This window comes from Chiloscyllium plagiosum, chromosome 42 (genome assembly GCF_004010195.1).
Source record: "Chiloscyllium plagiosum isolate BGI_BamShark_2017 chromosome 42, ASM401019v2, whole genome shotgun sequence".
NCBI lineage: Eukaryota > Metazoa > Chordata > Chondrichthyes > Orectolobiformes > Hemiscylliidae > Chiloscyllium > Chiloscyllium plagiosum.
Window position 1 is genome coordinate 11,416,564 of NC_057751.1, and position 17,318 is coordinate 11,433,881.

The following is a 17,318-nucleotide window of genomic DNA, read 5'->3' on the forward strand; positions in this document are numbered from 1 at the left end:
GACAAGTTTAGTTTGCTGATGCTGCTGTGAAGCAGTTTTGGATACCTTGCTGTGTTAAGGGCACTATATAAATACAAGATGCTGTTGCTGTTATATTCAATGAGAAACCACCTGAATTCAAATAAAAATTAACCTTTGCTGCAAATAGAGGGATGTTGTCAAAGTACTTTTGTCTTGCATTCTTCAGGACAGAATTACAAGAATTTCCAGTTTCAAAGGGAATAACAACTTGTACTGTGTGAAGACAGGGTTTTGATTGGTTGTCACTTTAATTCTTATTGGCATGGACATTGCGATGCCGAACGTATGTGTGTTGCATACATGTGGATATATAATCTGTGAATTCAATTGTAACCATAACATTTTGTCCATCACTTGATAAACAGGATAAAACTCTGTCCAGGGACTGATGTGCAGATATGCTGCATGCACAGTAACACTGGGGACAGGTTCACAGGAATCAATTTGCCTTATGTCTGTATGATCCAGAATCAGTCTGTCTGGTGTAGAGATGTCACAAGCAGATTCTGGGAGCTATGCATGGTCCAAAGCTTGTCCAAATTGAACATGTGTTAAATAATGACCAAATGGATAGAGGCCTGGTGGAGCTGAGTTGAACTGGAAACCTGCCCCTTGACAGGAGTCAGTTCCATGTCTTGATGCACATACCAGGTGGTCTTGTATGGTACACCTGGAGAGACTGTGGGTGGTTTAGGCTTTTTCATTCTGAAAAGATGGCATCACATCTGTCATTCTTTCCTGGATGTACACACACTCAAGACACAGACTTTCTGCTGATGATCAATTTAATTCTTCCTACCTGCATGTACCACATTCAAAATAAGTGTCCTTCAGCTCAGTTTACAGTGCCAGCCATTTCAATGTCATTTCTCATAAGCAACGGTTCAGAAGGAAAGTGACTCCCAAAAAAATGCCTGAGTAACAAGTCAGACCGCTGAGTTGAGTCTGTATAATGAGACTTCCTACTATGGACCAAACCAAACCCCCTTCAAATATTCACAAGGTAACCTAGACCTGAACCTTTTCTCATTTTACAAGTAAATGTCAGGTGCTGCATTCCAGATGCAATTTGATTGGTCAAACTATTGGATTTAGAGCAAAACACACTTTATTCATCCACTATAGTTAAAATATAATGAAAGAAAGAAGGAATTGGAATAACTTAACCCTGTCGGAAAACTTAACAGAAAATAGATACAGCAACTATTACTAACTAACTGTTCCAGTATCGTAACAGTACATGAACACAAAGGCAAATTCAGAAAACATACTGTCTCGCACGCAACTCCTGTCATAGGAAGAGAACCTGCAGATTTTGGCTGTAACTTTAGAGGGAAAAAATAGTTTTCATTTCTTCCAGACCCCAACAGCAAGTGCTGAAAGCCAAAACTAAAAACTTTGGTCTGTGGGAGTGGGCCCACAGCCATTCAGACTGGTTCTACTGGTCCAATTTAAAAATAAAACCCAAAACTGCACAAGTTATTGATCTTCTGAAATGCTGCTGATAACCTGTTCCCCAATCTCCCTTGAAAAGAAATCAGACACACCTCTTAAAGCCACAGGGTAGTTACATGTCCACTTTTTGGTTTCTGGTCACTTGGTTAATGTGTTCACGCAATTGTTGGAATGCAAATACTAATCCATAGCAGAGCTTCAAAGGTTTCCCTTGTGCTTTGTAGCAAAGGGAATAAACTTTCAACCCCAGCTCATGGGTTCATCCCAAATGGAAGAAAGTGCTCTCAAGTATTGAGACAATTTCCACCCAGTCCCTGGTGCCCATCCACCTCTGACAATGGATACTTCTATCAGATTGTTTCATTCATGCAGCAGGAAGGTGTCAGTGTTTAATCTGGATTTAGATGTGCAGTGACCCCTTTTGGGGTCGAGATCTATAAGTAGATGATGGCTTTTGTACCAGCAAGATGGACATCACAACACTCAGGCTCAGCCTATTGTGCTTTTTGCACTCTTTACCTCTGTTGCTAAATCTAGCAAAAAATGGCAACACCATTTGTTTTTAACCTGCTGCTCTGCAGCTGGTGACTGTTTCTATGTGATATTAGTTAGGGCTGGGCTGGGAATTTTGCAAAGACTGTGTAACTGCCTTCCTTGAATAGAAAGCAGCAACTCAAACTCAGTGACAGGGCACTGAATTCCATGGGGAGGGGTGCTTGGTTCACTAATTATGCTCTTTCTCACTGAGCTTGCAGCACACGCACTCACCCTGCAGGGCAGTGCCGTCAGTTTGCTCGCATGTGTCTGTGTTTGGAATGTGCTGGCTGGGAGAGCCCATTTTCTCCCCGAGGTAGAGAACCATCAACATGGGAGAGGAAAACAAACACACCGTTGTGGCTGGGCATCCCTCGATAGAAGAATGGTGTGCCCCGGAATATATCAGAGAGAGAAGCCTTTTCTTCTTTCAGACAGCAGCTTTGGACACACATCCTTCTGTGGTGTAGTTGCTGTCATCTGGGTCAGCTTTTACTCTGCAGCCAAGTGCCAGGGACCCTCGAATTCCTCACCACTGACTTTATTTGAGCCTATTGTGTTTTTTGCACTGTCCTGTTATGTGCAGCCTTGGCTCGAGGTGACGCTGATGGCATGTGATTGGCCCAGGATCTGGCAAGAGTTCAGCAGTTTGAAGAACTCGAGCAGTCAATGCAGGAACTGCAGTCCCACTGCAGCATTGAGTGTGTGTGAGTGTGTGTGTATGTGAGACTCTGTGTCTGTGTTAGAGCCTACCTCACCATCACAGGCTTCTCTGCGACCACTGACAAAACTTTCAGAATGGGAGGGTCTCAGTCCCAGCACCAGCACAAGGGAGGGGTGAGACCTTCAAAAGAGAAGGCAAGCATGTAAGTCATCCATCATCTAACCATCTTTCAATTTCAATACGAGAGCAACCAATTATGTGTTTGAGTTTTGTCTGTCTCTTTGATTTTTAAGTGTCATTTGCTTAGCCACTGCATACAAGCTTGAGTGGTTAATTCTATTTAAAATGGAAATGTATCAAATGTGGTGCTCATCTAATGTGTGTATGTTCTTGTCAATGTGTTTTTTTTTCTGTGTCATTCCTTATTTTGAGAATTTATCCGTGTTGCAATAATCCGAGGACAGGCTGAGCTGTGACCACTATCACTTGGAACCAGCAAATCAAGGTCAGCTTGATCTGTTTGAAACGATTCTGCCATTGTCTCGCTGCTGCCGTTTTCTCTGTTTATTTTCATTCCTGTTTCAAAAATTCTTTCCTAGCCATCAGGCCTCGTGTCCCTCCTCCTGTCTGACATCCATTTCATTGCCAGGAGGGATTTCTGGAGAAGTGACCCACTTTCCTTGTCCATGTCATGAAGGGGACACTGAAAGATGTGAATTCTGATTTCAGGCCCATGTTGTCTGATCCCTGTTGACTGAGGCACTGCACTGTCATGAGTTTCACTCAGGCCATACTCTTGTTTACAGGAAGAAACTGCTCATGTGTCTTTACAGGCACCTCTCCCAAGTTCCACAGCACCCCAGCTGGAATACATCAGTGTTCATTACTGATAATAAACGTCAAGCGCAAGCACAGAAAACGTGAATCCACAACAAATTTGCTGCACTGTTTACTGCTGCTTTTTTAACCCTTGAATCTCCTCCTGTCAGCTCTCACTTTGAGTAGGTTTTGTCTGAGCCTGTTCACTCATGGAATGGAGGATATTGAGGGATCTTTGTGGTTATGTCACCTGCCAGGAATGAATGTGTGAGAACTGGTGATTTTTGTTCTTGATGCAAACCACATGATTTGAGTAGCCAAATGGGGAAGGAGCCAGGTCAACGGCAGGAGCTTTTCACAAAGGGTCCGAATCTTCTGACCCAGTCTACTCCCGCTTCTGTGGCAATCTCACCATCGTGGTGAAAAATGAACACTCTCTATGGAGGCAAACCTATCCCAGCATCCATAGCAGAAGTGGAAGCCCTCTATTAAAATTATGAACCTCCTCTTTGAGGAATCTTATTTGCTCAATCAGCCTCCAAGGAATTTGACAAAGGGGAGTGAATATGAAAAGAAATACATTGTGTCATGACTGTCGCAGATGCTCCATATCTAAAATTGGTTCAAAAACAGTTGGTTGAATAGTCAGTATGCACCTTGCCCTTTGTCAGGCATGGTGGCTGTATGAGCACAGAACAACAAGACAAATACCACAGGGCAAAATCAATCAGACTGTTTGCTTTCAGGTAGAAGGTGCAATGGAAACACGTTTTCGGCTGCACGACAACTTGTGCAATGGCTGCTATGTTTAGTATCCCGTTCCAGGCTCCATCAAGTGAGTTTCGCTCAAAAATGATTTATCTTGTCTGTACCAATGGGGTAGATGACTCATTGGTTACTTACATAGCGGGAAGGGAATGGGACGGAGATGGTTCAATTGGAGGGATGGTGACTGTTGTGTACATCTCACGGTCAGAAAATCATTAAGAGACAAACTCAGCAGATCATGACTGTGTCACAGCATGTGGCCTGACGGTATGAAGGCCTTAGGCTTCATGTTAACTTGGGCCACTTGAAGCATGACATGCTGATTAACTCTTTGTAACTGAACAGCTGAATGTTAGCCCAGACATGGAAGTCGGCCATGAATTAAATATTTACATGGCTTTATGAGCTAGAATAACATGTGAACAGATGTTGGAGTTTTCATGTTATGTTCCTACGTCTTTATTGTATAACATATTGCTGCATTGAGATTTCGTGGCAAAAGTGAGTTAACGAAAGCTTGCCAATGGAATACAATGTGGGAATATGTGAGGTTTTTCCTTTGGCAGGAAGAACAGAGGAGCTGAATATTATTTACATGGACAAAGACTGCAGAGAACTCATTGTGCAGGTAACAGTGAAGGACAGTGTTGACTGTTATTCCAAAGGGAATGATATATGAATATTGGGAAGTCTTGCTAAAACAAGACAAGCACATGACATACCGTACCTTAGAATACTGTGAACAGCTTTGATCCCTTTATTTAAGAATAGATGTGATGGCACTATTAGGCAGTCCAGAGAAAGTTCACTAGGCTGGCCCTGGATATGGACAGACTGATGTATCCGGACAGGTCGAATAGCTTGGGCCTGTACTCATTGGAGTTTAGAAGGATGAGAAGCAGCCTTATTAAAACCTTAAAAAAGATTCTTGGGGGCTTGAGGGAGTAAATGTGGAACAGTTGTTCCCCATGTGGGGAAGTGTAGGGCATCATTTCAGAATAAGGGTTTCAACAGATGAGGATGAATCCTGTCTCTCAGAGGTCAGTGAATCTGCGGAATTTTGTACTACAGAGGTCCTGCTGAGGTTGGGTCATTAAGTATATTCAAAGCAGAGGGGTGGCATGGTGTCTCAGTGGCTCGCGCTGCTGCCTCCCAACCCCAGGAACCCAGGTTCGATTCCAGCCTCAGGCAACTGTCTGTGTGAAGTTTGCACATTCTCCCCGTGTCTGTGTGGGTTTCAGTCAGGAAGGGAATCAAGAGTTCTGGGGAAAAGGTAGGAAAGTAGAGTTGAAACTTGCCAAATTCGCCATGATCACATTGAATAGCAGACTTGATGAGCCAAATCATAGAATCCTTACAGTGTAGAAACAGGCCATTTGGCCCAACAAGTCCACACTGACCCTCCAAACAGTAACCCAGCCCCTACACTATTACCCCATATTTACCCCTGAATAATGCACCTAGCCGACTCAGCCCCTACCCTATTACCCCATATTTACCCCTGAATAATGTACCTAGCCTACACATCCCTGAACACTATGGGCAATTTAGCATGGCCAATTCACCTAGTCTGCACCCAGAGGAAACCCATGCAAACACAGGGAGAATGTTCAAACTCCACACAGACAGTCGCCCAAGGATGGAATCGAACCCGGGTCCCTGGCGCTGGGAGGCAGCAGTGCTAACCACTGAGCCACCGTGCCGCCCCCAAATGTTTCACTTTTGTTCCTACATTGCATGGCTTTAATTGGAGGTGACCTCATAGTGCACCGAGAGCAGAGATGCTGCTTCATTTGAGCAGCCAGCGTTACTGCAGGGATTTAGATGATACCTGGGACCTGCACAGCAGCACAGGGCAGTGTAAGGACTGAAAGGAAGGCAGGATGAGAGGCGGATGTTTGAATCTTTTACTTAGGAACTGGGATTTCCATTCACATGGTCAAAAAAGACAAGCCTGTCAATGACACCTTAATGAAGCTGACTGAAATTATGAAACTAAACACTGACTGCTCCATTCAGCAACAGTGACCCACATCAAATAGTTCATGAATCAAGCCACTGCACAGGTATTATGTTGAATGTCAGTCTAGAGGGTTTGTTGTTTAAATAACCAAGGGAGTATTGGCATCCAAGGAGGTGAGGCAAGTTGTCAATTAGCCCACCGTTCCTCAGCTGGACTAAGATTCAAAGATTCTGAACCATGTCACAAAACAAATCTAACATTGACCCTTCGTACAGTTGGATCTTGTCGTTCAATCACTGTGCACTGTGTACAAGTTGATTTTCTGCTTCCAAAACTTGCCTGAAATATAATGTATTCACAGGGCATTCCAATGTCTTCATGGTCCGTTGCATATGACCTCAATTCTATTCTGTGCTGTGTTTAATGTTTACAATGTGGGAAGCGATGCCAGGAAATCACTGAGGCAGAAAAAAGAATGGAAAGGAGGGGTTGTACGTGGATGGAGGGGGACATGATTATCTGAGAAAGAGAGTGGGGCTATGAAACGTGAGGTGGTTGGGCACAGAGAGAAGTTTGCAATGCAGGGGGTTTGCAGCGAAAGACTAGTAGAGGGCAGGTAAGGGAGCTAAAACAATTCCACAGAGGCCGGTAACCTGTCACCAAGTCTCCCTTTATTTACATTGACTCTGACCAGCTAGCACAGAGCCAGTCCCAACAGTCAGGAGAATCCCTCAGGTTCCTGTTTGTAACTGTTAGCCAGGGCTCCCGAATTAGCCCAAGTTAGTAATCCCAATCAGGGATCTCATACTCAGTGAGGTCTAACTGGCCAACCTCAGTCCAATCACTACAGGAGCAGAGTGGTGCTTACCACAGGGAGAGGCCATTCGAGAGATTGGAGTGCACAGGTTTATCTGTTTTGGCTGAATCGGGGGAATTGTGTGGCTGAATATGTTATTGTGTGGTCACCCCCAGGAAGGACAGGTGAGGCAGAGGAGGGTTTACACAGGCAGAGGCCAGCACTTTCAGCTGAGAAATACGGTTGGAGTTTCTCTCAGCTCGAACAACCAAAGTTATTGGACAGAAGGAGTGGGAAATGATCATGGTGGGAGGGGATGAAACCAGAGTTCCAGGAGGGGAGGGTCTGTGCAAATTACTGAGCCAAAACAACATACACTCTCACCCTCACATCCTCTTCGGTCTCCCACACAACTGTTTCACATCACTCCAATTCCCACAGCCAGCAGCAAGCTGGTCAATACCACAGAGAATGGGAGCTGGATTGCTCTCTTTCCCTGACCAGTCAGAAACCAAAGGAGGAGCACTTCACAAACACCAGTTAAAACAGAAAGTGAGACCAAGGGACGATTCTCCATCCAGTGTTGGGTTTGCCTGTTGGAAAAGGTGGGTGTGTGGTGGTGGCAGGGAAGGAGGGGAGCTGATTTGAGACGCAGGCGGGTTCTCCACTAAAATGTGCCCTTTTATACCAAGAGAAAGAGGAAGAGGTCGACCTCAGCCAGCACTGAGGTATCTACTGAGGTATCAACACAGCCATCAACCCCAATATCCCTCAGCCAACACTGAAGATGATTGGGAATATGAGCGTGATCCTTCAGTCACTTTCCCAGGAGTGGGACCGTCATTGACAACATTCAGATGAACTGTCCTGAATGAGATGCTTTCTCAGAGAGAGTTAAGGATCACACAGCATCAGGTTATGGTCCAACAAATTTATTTGGAAGTAGCTTTTGGAGTGTGGCTCCCTAATGAAGGAGTCTACCTTCAAAGGCTAGTACTTCCAAATAAACCTGTTGGACTATAACCTGGTGTTCCTTGATTCTTAACTTTGTCCAGAGCTGAAAATGTGTTGCTGGAAAAGCGCAGCAGGTCAGACAGCATCCAGGGAACAGGAGAATCGACGTTTCGGGCATAAGCCCTTCTTCAGGAAACTGGGCTTATGCCCAAAACGTCGATTCTCCTGTTCCCTGGATGCTGCCTGACCTGCTGCGCTTTTCCAGCAACACATTTTCAGCTCTGATCTCCAGCATCTGCAGACCTCACTTTCTCCTCTTAACTTTGTCCACCCCAGTCCAACACTGGCGCCTCTACCCAGGAAAGGTCATGGGTTCATGAGTATAACACCACAGTCAGTGGCAGGTGGGAGCTGCTCTAACCGAGATAAGCATGGCTTGCAGTAAATTGTCATTGGCTGCAGCAGAAAATTGGAACAACATAGAGACCTCAAAGCTGGAGGGGGTGAGGGGTGAGTCTGTGGCAGAGAATTTTGAAAAGAAGTCCAAGAAATTTCAAACTGAGGCATCGCTAGCCCAACCATGAGGCAGTGCCCCCTTATCCAAATCTTTGCTGATGGCTTTGTAGTTGGGATGTTAAAAAAACACGACTTTCAACTGGCTGCATGGATTAGCAGGTTGCAGGGATAAGGCGGGGCTGTTGTTCTGGGTAAGATGCTTTTCAGAGGGTCAAATGGCTTCTATCAGCACTGTAGGGATTGTGTGATCAGAAATTGCCAGCTTTGACTCCCAATCTGCACCGAGCCTGTATGGCAATCATCCAGATCCAGTAACCTCAGGTTTGAGAGAGTTCAGTCACTGTGCTGCTGCTGCTGGTGAACATGCCTGTGGATGCTGAGTCACAGTGGAATCAGGTTGCCCTGTGGACTCTCCTCGCAATCAACTCTCCTGTCATACTCTGTCCGCAGCCTGAAGCGTGCAGTGGGGAGGGCTTGCACAGCTTTGGTAAGGCACTTGTTGGATGAGACCCCTCCAATGGGAGATGAAACCTTCAGGAAAGGACAGGGCAGGGAGCAGAAAAGGGAAGACTTACATGAGGGGTGACTGTAGGGTACTGATAATGTTACAAGCTTCACAATCTGCTAGCCCGTACTAATGACTGGGTGCAAGGGCTCAAACCCTCTGCTAGATTCAAATTGAATAATGGTCTGGAATTGAAAGCTTGTCACAGTAATGGTGACCATGAAAATATCATTGATTGTTGCAAAACCACACCCGGTTCTCCCATGCCCTTCAGTGAAGGACATCTGCTGTCCTTACTCAGTTAGACGTCCATGCGACTCCAGGCCCACAGCCATGCGGCTGATTCTGTCTGCCCTACGAAATGGCAGAGTGTGCCACTTAATTGAAGAGCAACGATGGATGGGCGACCTGTACCGGCCCAGCCAGTGGCACTCACTTCCCCAGAAAAGAACAGAAAGAAAAGAGATTATGTTGCCAGCAATGAATGAATTGTGCGACCAGAATCATTGTGCTGCGTGGAAATCTCGGGGGTATATCCTCTCTGTCTGGCTGACAGGCTTTTGAAATTGTGTGCTGGCCAAATCTGATTACCACAGAACCATTCCAGTTTGTGCAAGCTCGACCCTAAATGGTCGCTATCACATCATCTGTGACGTATCAGGAAATATCTGGTGGCATTAATACAGAGCAATTGACTGACCCTGCCAGTAAAGAGTTCATGTTGTGTTACTCTGATAACAGTGAGTGCTTAAGTTTCAGTCGCATGAATAGCCTACATTGACTGCAGCACTGTACTGTCACATTTTTTCCCCACTCGTTTAATTCTGGAACAATGAATGGTGGCATTGTGTAAGTGAGATTCAGGAGAGTCGATCATTGTTTTACCACTGCATATTAGTGCTGCTGCCAGGGCCAGTATTTGATGCTCCTCAATAAATGCCCTTGAACTGAGTGGCTTGCCAGGCCAGTTCAGAGAGCAAGTTACAAGTCGACCACAAGGGCTCTTGTGGAATAGTGGTAGTGTCCCTACCTTTGAGCTAGAAGATTTCAAATCCCACATGTTCCAGAGGTGTGTCATAACATCTCTGAACAGATTGACTAGGAAATACACAGAACAAGAGTCAACCACATTTCTGTAAATGAGACCAAAACAATGTGGATGGTGGAGATCAGCAATAAAAGACACAGCAAGTGTTGGAGAAACTCAGTCAGTCTGACAGTGTCTGTGGAGAGAGTGAGACAAAGCAAATGTTTCAAGCCCAGTATCACTGCTCTCTGGAATATTCAGGTTGCAGTGGATCTGGAGTGACACGTGTGCCAGACCGCATAGGATGACAGATTTCCTACCCTGTGATCAGATAGGGGTTTTTTGACAACTGTCTCTAGTTTATTGGGCATCATTGCTGAGATGGAATTTCAATCCTTGAATTAAAAATGAGTTGAATTTATATTCCACCAGCTGTGCTTACATCTCAGGAACAGCATGGTAGCTACAATAACTCAAAGGCATATTAATGATGACTAATGAGATGCAGAGAAGTTATAGAACCAGAGAATCTCTTCAGTATGGAAGCAGGTTATTTGGCCCATCAAGACCATTTTGACCCTCTGAAGAGCATCCTACTCATTTCCACCACCCCGACCCTATCCCTGTAGCCCTGCATTTCCTATGGCTAACCTACCTAGCCTAATATCCCTGAACACTATGGGCAATTTAGCCTGGCCAATCCACCCTAACCTCCACATCTTTGGACTGTGGGAGGAAACTGGAGCACCCGGAGGAAACCCAGGCAGACATGGGGTTTGCTGCTCGTCGGATGCTGCCTGAATTGCTGTGCTCTTCCAGCACCACTGATCCAGAATGTAACTAATGGTCCCAATCAACAACAACTGGTTCCCCCACATTGATCTTTACCCATTTGTTTGTCTGTCCAAATGTTGTTCTCGCTCTCTGGGCTCCACCTCCTCCTGTCTTTTACTCATCCCCCCCCATCCCACCTTCAGTATGCAGACCAACCTTTTCCGGGCGACAGTCAGTTCTGACCCGTGCTCACGGCAGCCAAAACGTTGACTCTGATTTCCTTCCACAGCTGCTGCCAGACCTGCTGAATTTTCCCAGCATTTTCTGTTTGTGTTCCTGATTTCCAGCAACCCCAGTTGTTGTTTTTCAGAGCGAAGACATGGGTTGTTGGCAAGATGAGACTGTACCAGAGTCTGCTATCTACCCAAAACTCCTGAAAGGGTCCAATGATTCACCCCAGTGGCTGCATATTCTATATCAGACTGAGCAGAACTTCAGCTTGGCTCACAGATTAACCCTTTCATATTCATCACCATGTGCATAAGGTTGATGAACAACAATCACATGGTGCCAGAATTGGCTTTGTAATGAGTGGTGGAGGGGGCTCGATCAGCTTGAAGGAATGTAAGTGCCAGGCAGCATCAGGAGGTGGAGAAATCGACGTTTCGGGTGTAACCCTTGTTCAGGACTGGGGGTGGGTACGGGGGGGGGGGAGGCAAATGTAAACCCCCAGGAAGGGATGTGACACATGGGTGGAGAGTGGGATAAGTACCAGTTTGTCTCAGTCAAGAGGATGGTGCTCGAACCCTATTTGAACAAGTGATAGAATCCTGGATGTGGGAGTTTGTCCTATTTTCAGGAGAAGATTCTGCTCGCGGGACATTAAAGATGGTGGAGGGTCCTGGTTTTCCTCTCAACTTAAATGCAGTGCTGACCAGCTCGATTAGACCAGTTGTTGGAGATTTCTTATCTACCAGTGTCTCTGCACTGGTCATTCACCTCACTGCCATCTGTAAAATGCTGATGTCAGCAGCTTTTCTCTCATACTGATCTTCATCCGACTCCAAGCACTTTGGGGCATTTTTGAGGGATGTGACAAGGCACTATAGAAATGCAGCATCATCACTAGTGTGATACTTACGGATGAGAATGACTCACTGGAGGATGGTGAAATGGATACTGACAGGTGGAAGTCTCTCTGTCGGAGTAGCAGTTCAGTGAATTATGCAGTGTCAGGGTGGTCAACGTGTCAGGGTTGAAGTTCAGGACATTCCAGGGGGATATTCACTGCGTCCAGGCCAGCACTGTCAGTCCAGCTCTTGTTGCAGATGTGGGCTGCAGACAGCAGCACATCTCAGTGCAGGTGCATGGCACCACACAAGACATGGGCAAAGCCACAGAAGGGTGAAGGATCTGCTGCACACCACTCCCACATAGCCGGGAGTTGGAATACATGTGTTGTTTGCTAGTATCGGACCTCATTGGGAAGGGAAACTTAATTCTGGCAAGTTGGCCTCTCGATGAGCACTCATGACATCACAGTGCATGCAAAAGGGCGTTCTCTGCTGGCCATCTGGACTCTTCCTCTTTCTTGCTTTCCTTCCCACTTTGGGAGAAGCTGGAATATCTGCCTAACGTCTACAGCACATCAACAAGTCTTAGAGTCCAGCAAATTTGATTGAGCCTTTATGTTACAAACATGTGAACCAGGACCAAACGTAAGGTCTCTGGGTCCTTGAAGCCTGTTCTGCCATTGAATAAGATCATGGCTGGTCTGATTTTAACATCAACTTCACATTCCTGCACACCTTCATTCACCCTTCACCCTATTGGTCATCAACAATCTGTCCACCTCTATCTTCAAAACATTGAATGATCTGACAATGTTCCACAGGCACCATCTCCTCCCAGAATTCCCTTCAACATACTGGTATAATCTTCTATGCTTTCTCTCTCATGTGTTACCTCGCTTCCCCCATATGTGATGAAGTAACCTGCACTTGTCTTTCTGTCATTGCGTGATAACTCAATGACCATCCAGTAGCATCATATTGGTGGAGATTATTTTATAAACTGTGCCAAACCCAGAGCTCTGAAATTCATCACACCAGTTGTCATGGCTCCTGACAATTTATTCCAGACCATAAGACGCAGGAGAAGAAATTAGGCTATTCAGCCCATCGAGTTGCTCCGTCATTCAATCATGGCTGATAAGTTTCTCATCCCCATTCTCCTACTTCCTCCACATAACCCTTGACCCCCCTTGACAATCAAGAACCAATCTATCTCCGTCTTAAATATACTCAATGACCTGGCCTCCACAGCCTTCTGTGGCAGTGAATTCCATAGATTCACCACTCTCTGGCTGAAGAAGTTTCTCCTTATCTCTGTTCTAAAAGGTCTTCCCTTTACTGTAAGACTGTGCCCTTGGTTCCAAGTCTCTCCTACCAATGGAAGCATCTTTTCAATATCTACTCTGCCCAGGCCATTCAGTATTCTGTAAGTTTCAATTAGATTCCCCCTCATCCTTCTCAACTTCATTGAGGAGAGTCTCAGAATCCTCAAACGTTTGTCATATGTCAAGCTTTTCATTCCTGGGACCAATCTCATTGTAGTTTGTAAGGTCTGTTTGTTTGAACAGCTATGGATATGCTTCCTCTTGAACTTTACACAAGAACATGATGGAAACACTCAGTGAGACAGGCAGCCTCTGAGCAGAACAGAAAACAGAGGAAACCTTTCAGGCCAAGTAACTGCTGCAGCCTGAATTAGTCTGTGTTCGAGCTGCTAACTGGTTGTGAGTGAGTGCGTGGATTATTCTGATTCTAATGGAAGGTCATTGGTGCTGATAGTAAGCGATACATTTCTTTTCTCCCTCTCTTTCTCCGTCTCCATAGATTCTGCCAGATGTGCTGAATGTTTTCAACATTTCCTGCTTTTGTTTCAGATTTGAAGCATGCACAGCACTTTATCTCGATGATTAGTTTCCTGTCTTCAGAATGTATTTCTGTCAGTGCTTTTGCAACAATTTTGCCAACTCATTCAAATAGTTCCACCCTTAACTGGACAATATCCAGGTCACCTCGTAAGCTAGGATCTCCTGTGAGGTAAAGGGAGACAGTGTGGTGATGCCAGCATTATGTATATGTGCCTCACCACCACCTCCTCCAGGGTAATTAGGGTTGAGTGCTGGCTTTGTCAATGATGTCTGCATCCGAGGAACATAGGAACAGGCCAATCAGCCCCACAAGCCAGTACCACCATTCATTGGGATGGAGGCTGATCTGTGTCCTAACTCCAGCTATCTGCCTTTTGCCCATGTCCTTAACACCTCTGCTTAACAAAACTGTATGTATCTTTGATTTGAATTGATGACTGACCTGACATCTACGGTCATTTGTGGAAGAGAGTTCTATACACGTCCCACCCTTTGTGCTTCCTAACATTTGTCAGCCAATTTAAATGAAGTCTGTCTTTCTTGTCCCTGAAGGGAGAAGGTGTGGCCGTGTTTTAACACGCTGCTGCCTCCCTCACCTGTCTTGGCTGGCGTCTGGAGAGGGGGCTGTGGTGCGCGGACACGAGCTGCTGAGACATTTCCTCTCTTGTTGCAGGGACACAGCGGGTCTCCACACAGGAGCCCCCAGAGGACAGCATGGCGCAGATCAGCAAGCCGCCTCTTTCGGTCACTGTGGAGGACGAAAAGGCCTTCGGCCCACCTCGCTGTATTGCACTGGCCTGGAACGTCATTGCAGTGCCCTGTCGAGCTGCCTGTTCCCCTGTCCGTCAACCGCAGATGAGATTTCCTCTTTAAGGTAGACCAACCACAAAGAAACATACGGGGGAACCTACACTTATGTTGTCTCTTTTACCACCATTTGCTCACCCTTTGCGGCCAGTTCTCTTTTTGGTTGGAAACGTTGCCAATGTAGGAGAACACCACAGACCATGTCCTCACAGCAAGATCCCACAAGCAGGTCACATTCATTGGGTGATATGGCCAAGAGATAAATGTTGCCCGTGGCCACTGGGGGAAGCTCCCACACACTTTCACAGCTACCTGAGAGGACAAATGAGGTATGCTCGATTAACATCTGGCATCTCCGACTGTGCAGTGCTCTCAACTTACTACCTCTGCAGTTGGAATCGAACCCACAACCTTCAGACAAGACCTGAGAATTTCTGAGCAGCTTTGAGCTGGTTCTGAACAGCAGACGATCGACTCACCCACGTCCCCTCCTCCCCTCCTCAACAGCAACCCCACACCACCCCTTTCCCGAGCCCCCCTTGAACTGGTCAAGCTTGGGTCCAGTCAGACAAAGCAAGAAGTAGACTCATCTGAATGACAAGCTGAGCCTCGCCACGGTCAAGGGTCAGACTCTATGTGCTGTCAGACTCTATTTGCCATCAAGTCGGCCAGTATCATCAAGTCGGAGGGCGGTAAGGTTGTCCTTCATGTTCCATGACAATGCAGCTGCATAACTGAGACATTGATCAGATGGGCTGATAGACCAAGGAGTGTCAGATGGTGTTTAATTTAGATAAAGGCGAGGTGCTGCATTTTGGTAAGGCAAATCAGGGCACTTAATGGTAAGGTCCTGGGGAGTGTCGTTGAACAAAGAGACCTTGGAGTGCAGATTCATAGTTCCTTGAAAGTAGAGTTACAGTTAGATAGGATAGTGAAGAAGGCATTTGGTATGCTTTCCTTTATTGGTCAGAGCATTGAGTACAGGAGTTGGAAGGTCATGTTGCGGTTGTACAGGACATTGGTTTGGCCATTTTTGGAATATTACATACAAGTCTAGTCTCCCTGTTATAGGAAAGTTGTTGTGAAACTTGAAAGAGTTCAGAAAAGATTTACAAGGATGTTGCCAGGGTTGGAGGGTTTGAGAAATAGGGAGAAGTTAAATAGGGCTGGGGCTGTTTTCCCTGGAGCACCGGAGGCTGAGGGGTGACCTTATAGAAGTTTATAAAATCATGAGGGGGCATGGATAGGATGAATAGACAAAATCTTTTCCCTGGGGTGGGAAAGTCCAGAACTTAGAGGGCATAGGCTTAGAGTGAGAGGGGAAATATTTCAAAGGGACCTAAGGGGCAGAGGGTGGTGCGCGTATGGAATGAGCTGCCAGAGGAAGTGGTGGAGGCTGGTACAATTGCTACATTTAAAAGGCATCTGGATGGGTATATGAATAAGAAGGGTAAGGAGGAAATGGGCCAGGTGCTGGCTAATGGGACCAGATTAGGTTAGGATATCTGGTCGCCATGGACGAGTTGGGCCGAAGGGTCTGTTTCCATGCTGTACACATCTGTGACTCTCCAACTCCAATGCAGCAAAGTAATTTCCAATGCAATTGAAACCATTTGGACCTTTAATGACTGTGTCCCTCAGTCAGTGGGCCCTTACCTTAACTTGCACCACTCCCTGTCATCCCACCCAAACTGACCTATGATGGTTCCGTTTTAAAATTCTTATCCTTGGTTTCAAATCCCTTCGTAGCCTTGTCCCTCCATCACTTTGTTCCACCCTCCAATCCCACAACCTTCAGTCTTCTCTGTGCTCCTCTAATACTGTCAAAGGTCAGCCAGATAGGGTGAGGATGGTAGATTTCCCTGTCTAAAGGGTATGAGAGAACCTGATGAGTTTTCAATAAACATCAAGGGTAACTTCATAGCCGAGACTAGCTTTCACTTCCAGATGTTTCTGATTAAATTCAAATCCCACCAGCTGTCATTGTGATGGGATTTCAGTCCAAGTTCCCCAGACATTCACCTGGGCTTCTGGATTCGTAATTCAGAGACAGGGTGTGGTGACATTGAGTGACAATTATAGGTGGAATTAAAATGCTTGAGTGTTCCCAGGCTGCAATGGATCTGACACCATGTGCTATTTTTGTTGGAAGATACAAACATGTCATTCAGAAATCAAAAATATGTTTCTAGAGGAAAAGGACACCAAGTTCTTTTTCTGTCCTGACTTTCACAAGGCACAGAGGATCCTGAAGGACTTTCAGCCAATGAAGTACTTTAAACTGACCTGCTGTTGTGGTGTAGGAAATGTAATGGCCAATTTGTGCAGGGCAAACTCCCAAATAAAGCAATGTGACAATGCAAGATCATAACTTGTGTGATTTTGACTGAAAAACATGTACTGTCTGGTGCATGAGGACTAAATATTCTGCTTTCTTTTAAATAGCACAGGGAGTCTTTTCACATGACCTTGGGAGAGAAAGAAGGGCCACAGATGTTTAATGTCTCACACCTCCCCCCTTACTTCCCTCCAAAGCCCCAAGGGATCCTTCCATATCCGCCATAAATTCACCTGCACCTCCACACACATCACTTATTGCATCCGCTGCACCGGATGTGACCTCCTCTATATTCGGGAGACAGGCCGCCTACTTGCGGAACGTTTCAGAGAACACCTCTGGGGCACCCGGACCAACCAACCCAACCACCCCGTGGCTCGACACTTCAACTCCCCCTCCCACTCCACCAAGGACATGCAGGTCCTTGGACTCCTCCATC

At 46.0% G+C, this 17,318-nt stretch overlaps 1 protein-coding gene across 2 annotated transcripts in view; it reads left to right on the forward strand.

Annotated features, from left to right (window-relative positions):
• tacc1 (transforming, acidic coiled-coil containing protein 1) overlaps window positions 1-17,318 on the forward strand; it is a 173,176-nt gene that overhangs the window by 16,026 nt on the left and 139,832 nt on the right. Inside the window, exon 1 of one of the 2 annotated variants that reach the window (XM_043681465.1) lies at window positions 2,691-2,876. The exons of the other annotated variant lie outside the window; for it this stretch is intronic. Coding sequence (XP_043537400.1) covers window positions 2,809-2,876 — 68 coding nt within the window. The 5' untranslated portion in view covers window positions 2,691-2,808. Of the gene's footprint in view, window positions 1-2,690; window positions 2,877-17,318 lie in introns of those variants that run through there. 2 annotated transcript variants of the gene reach the window in all.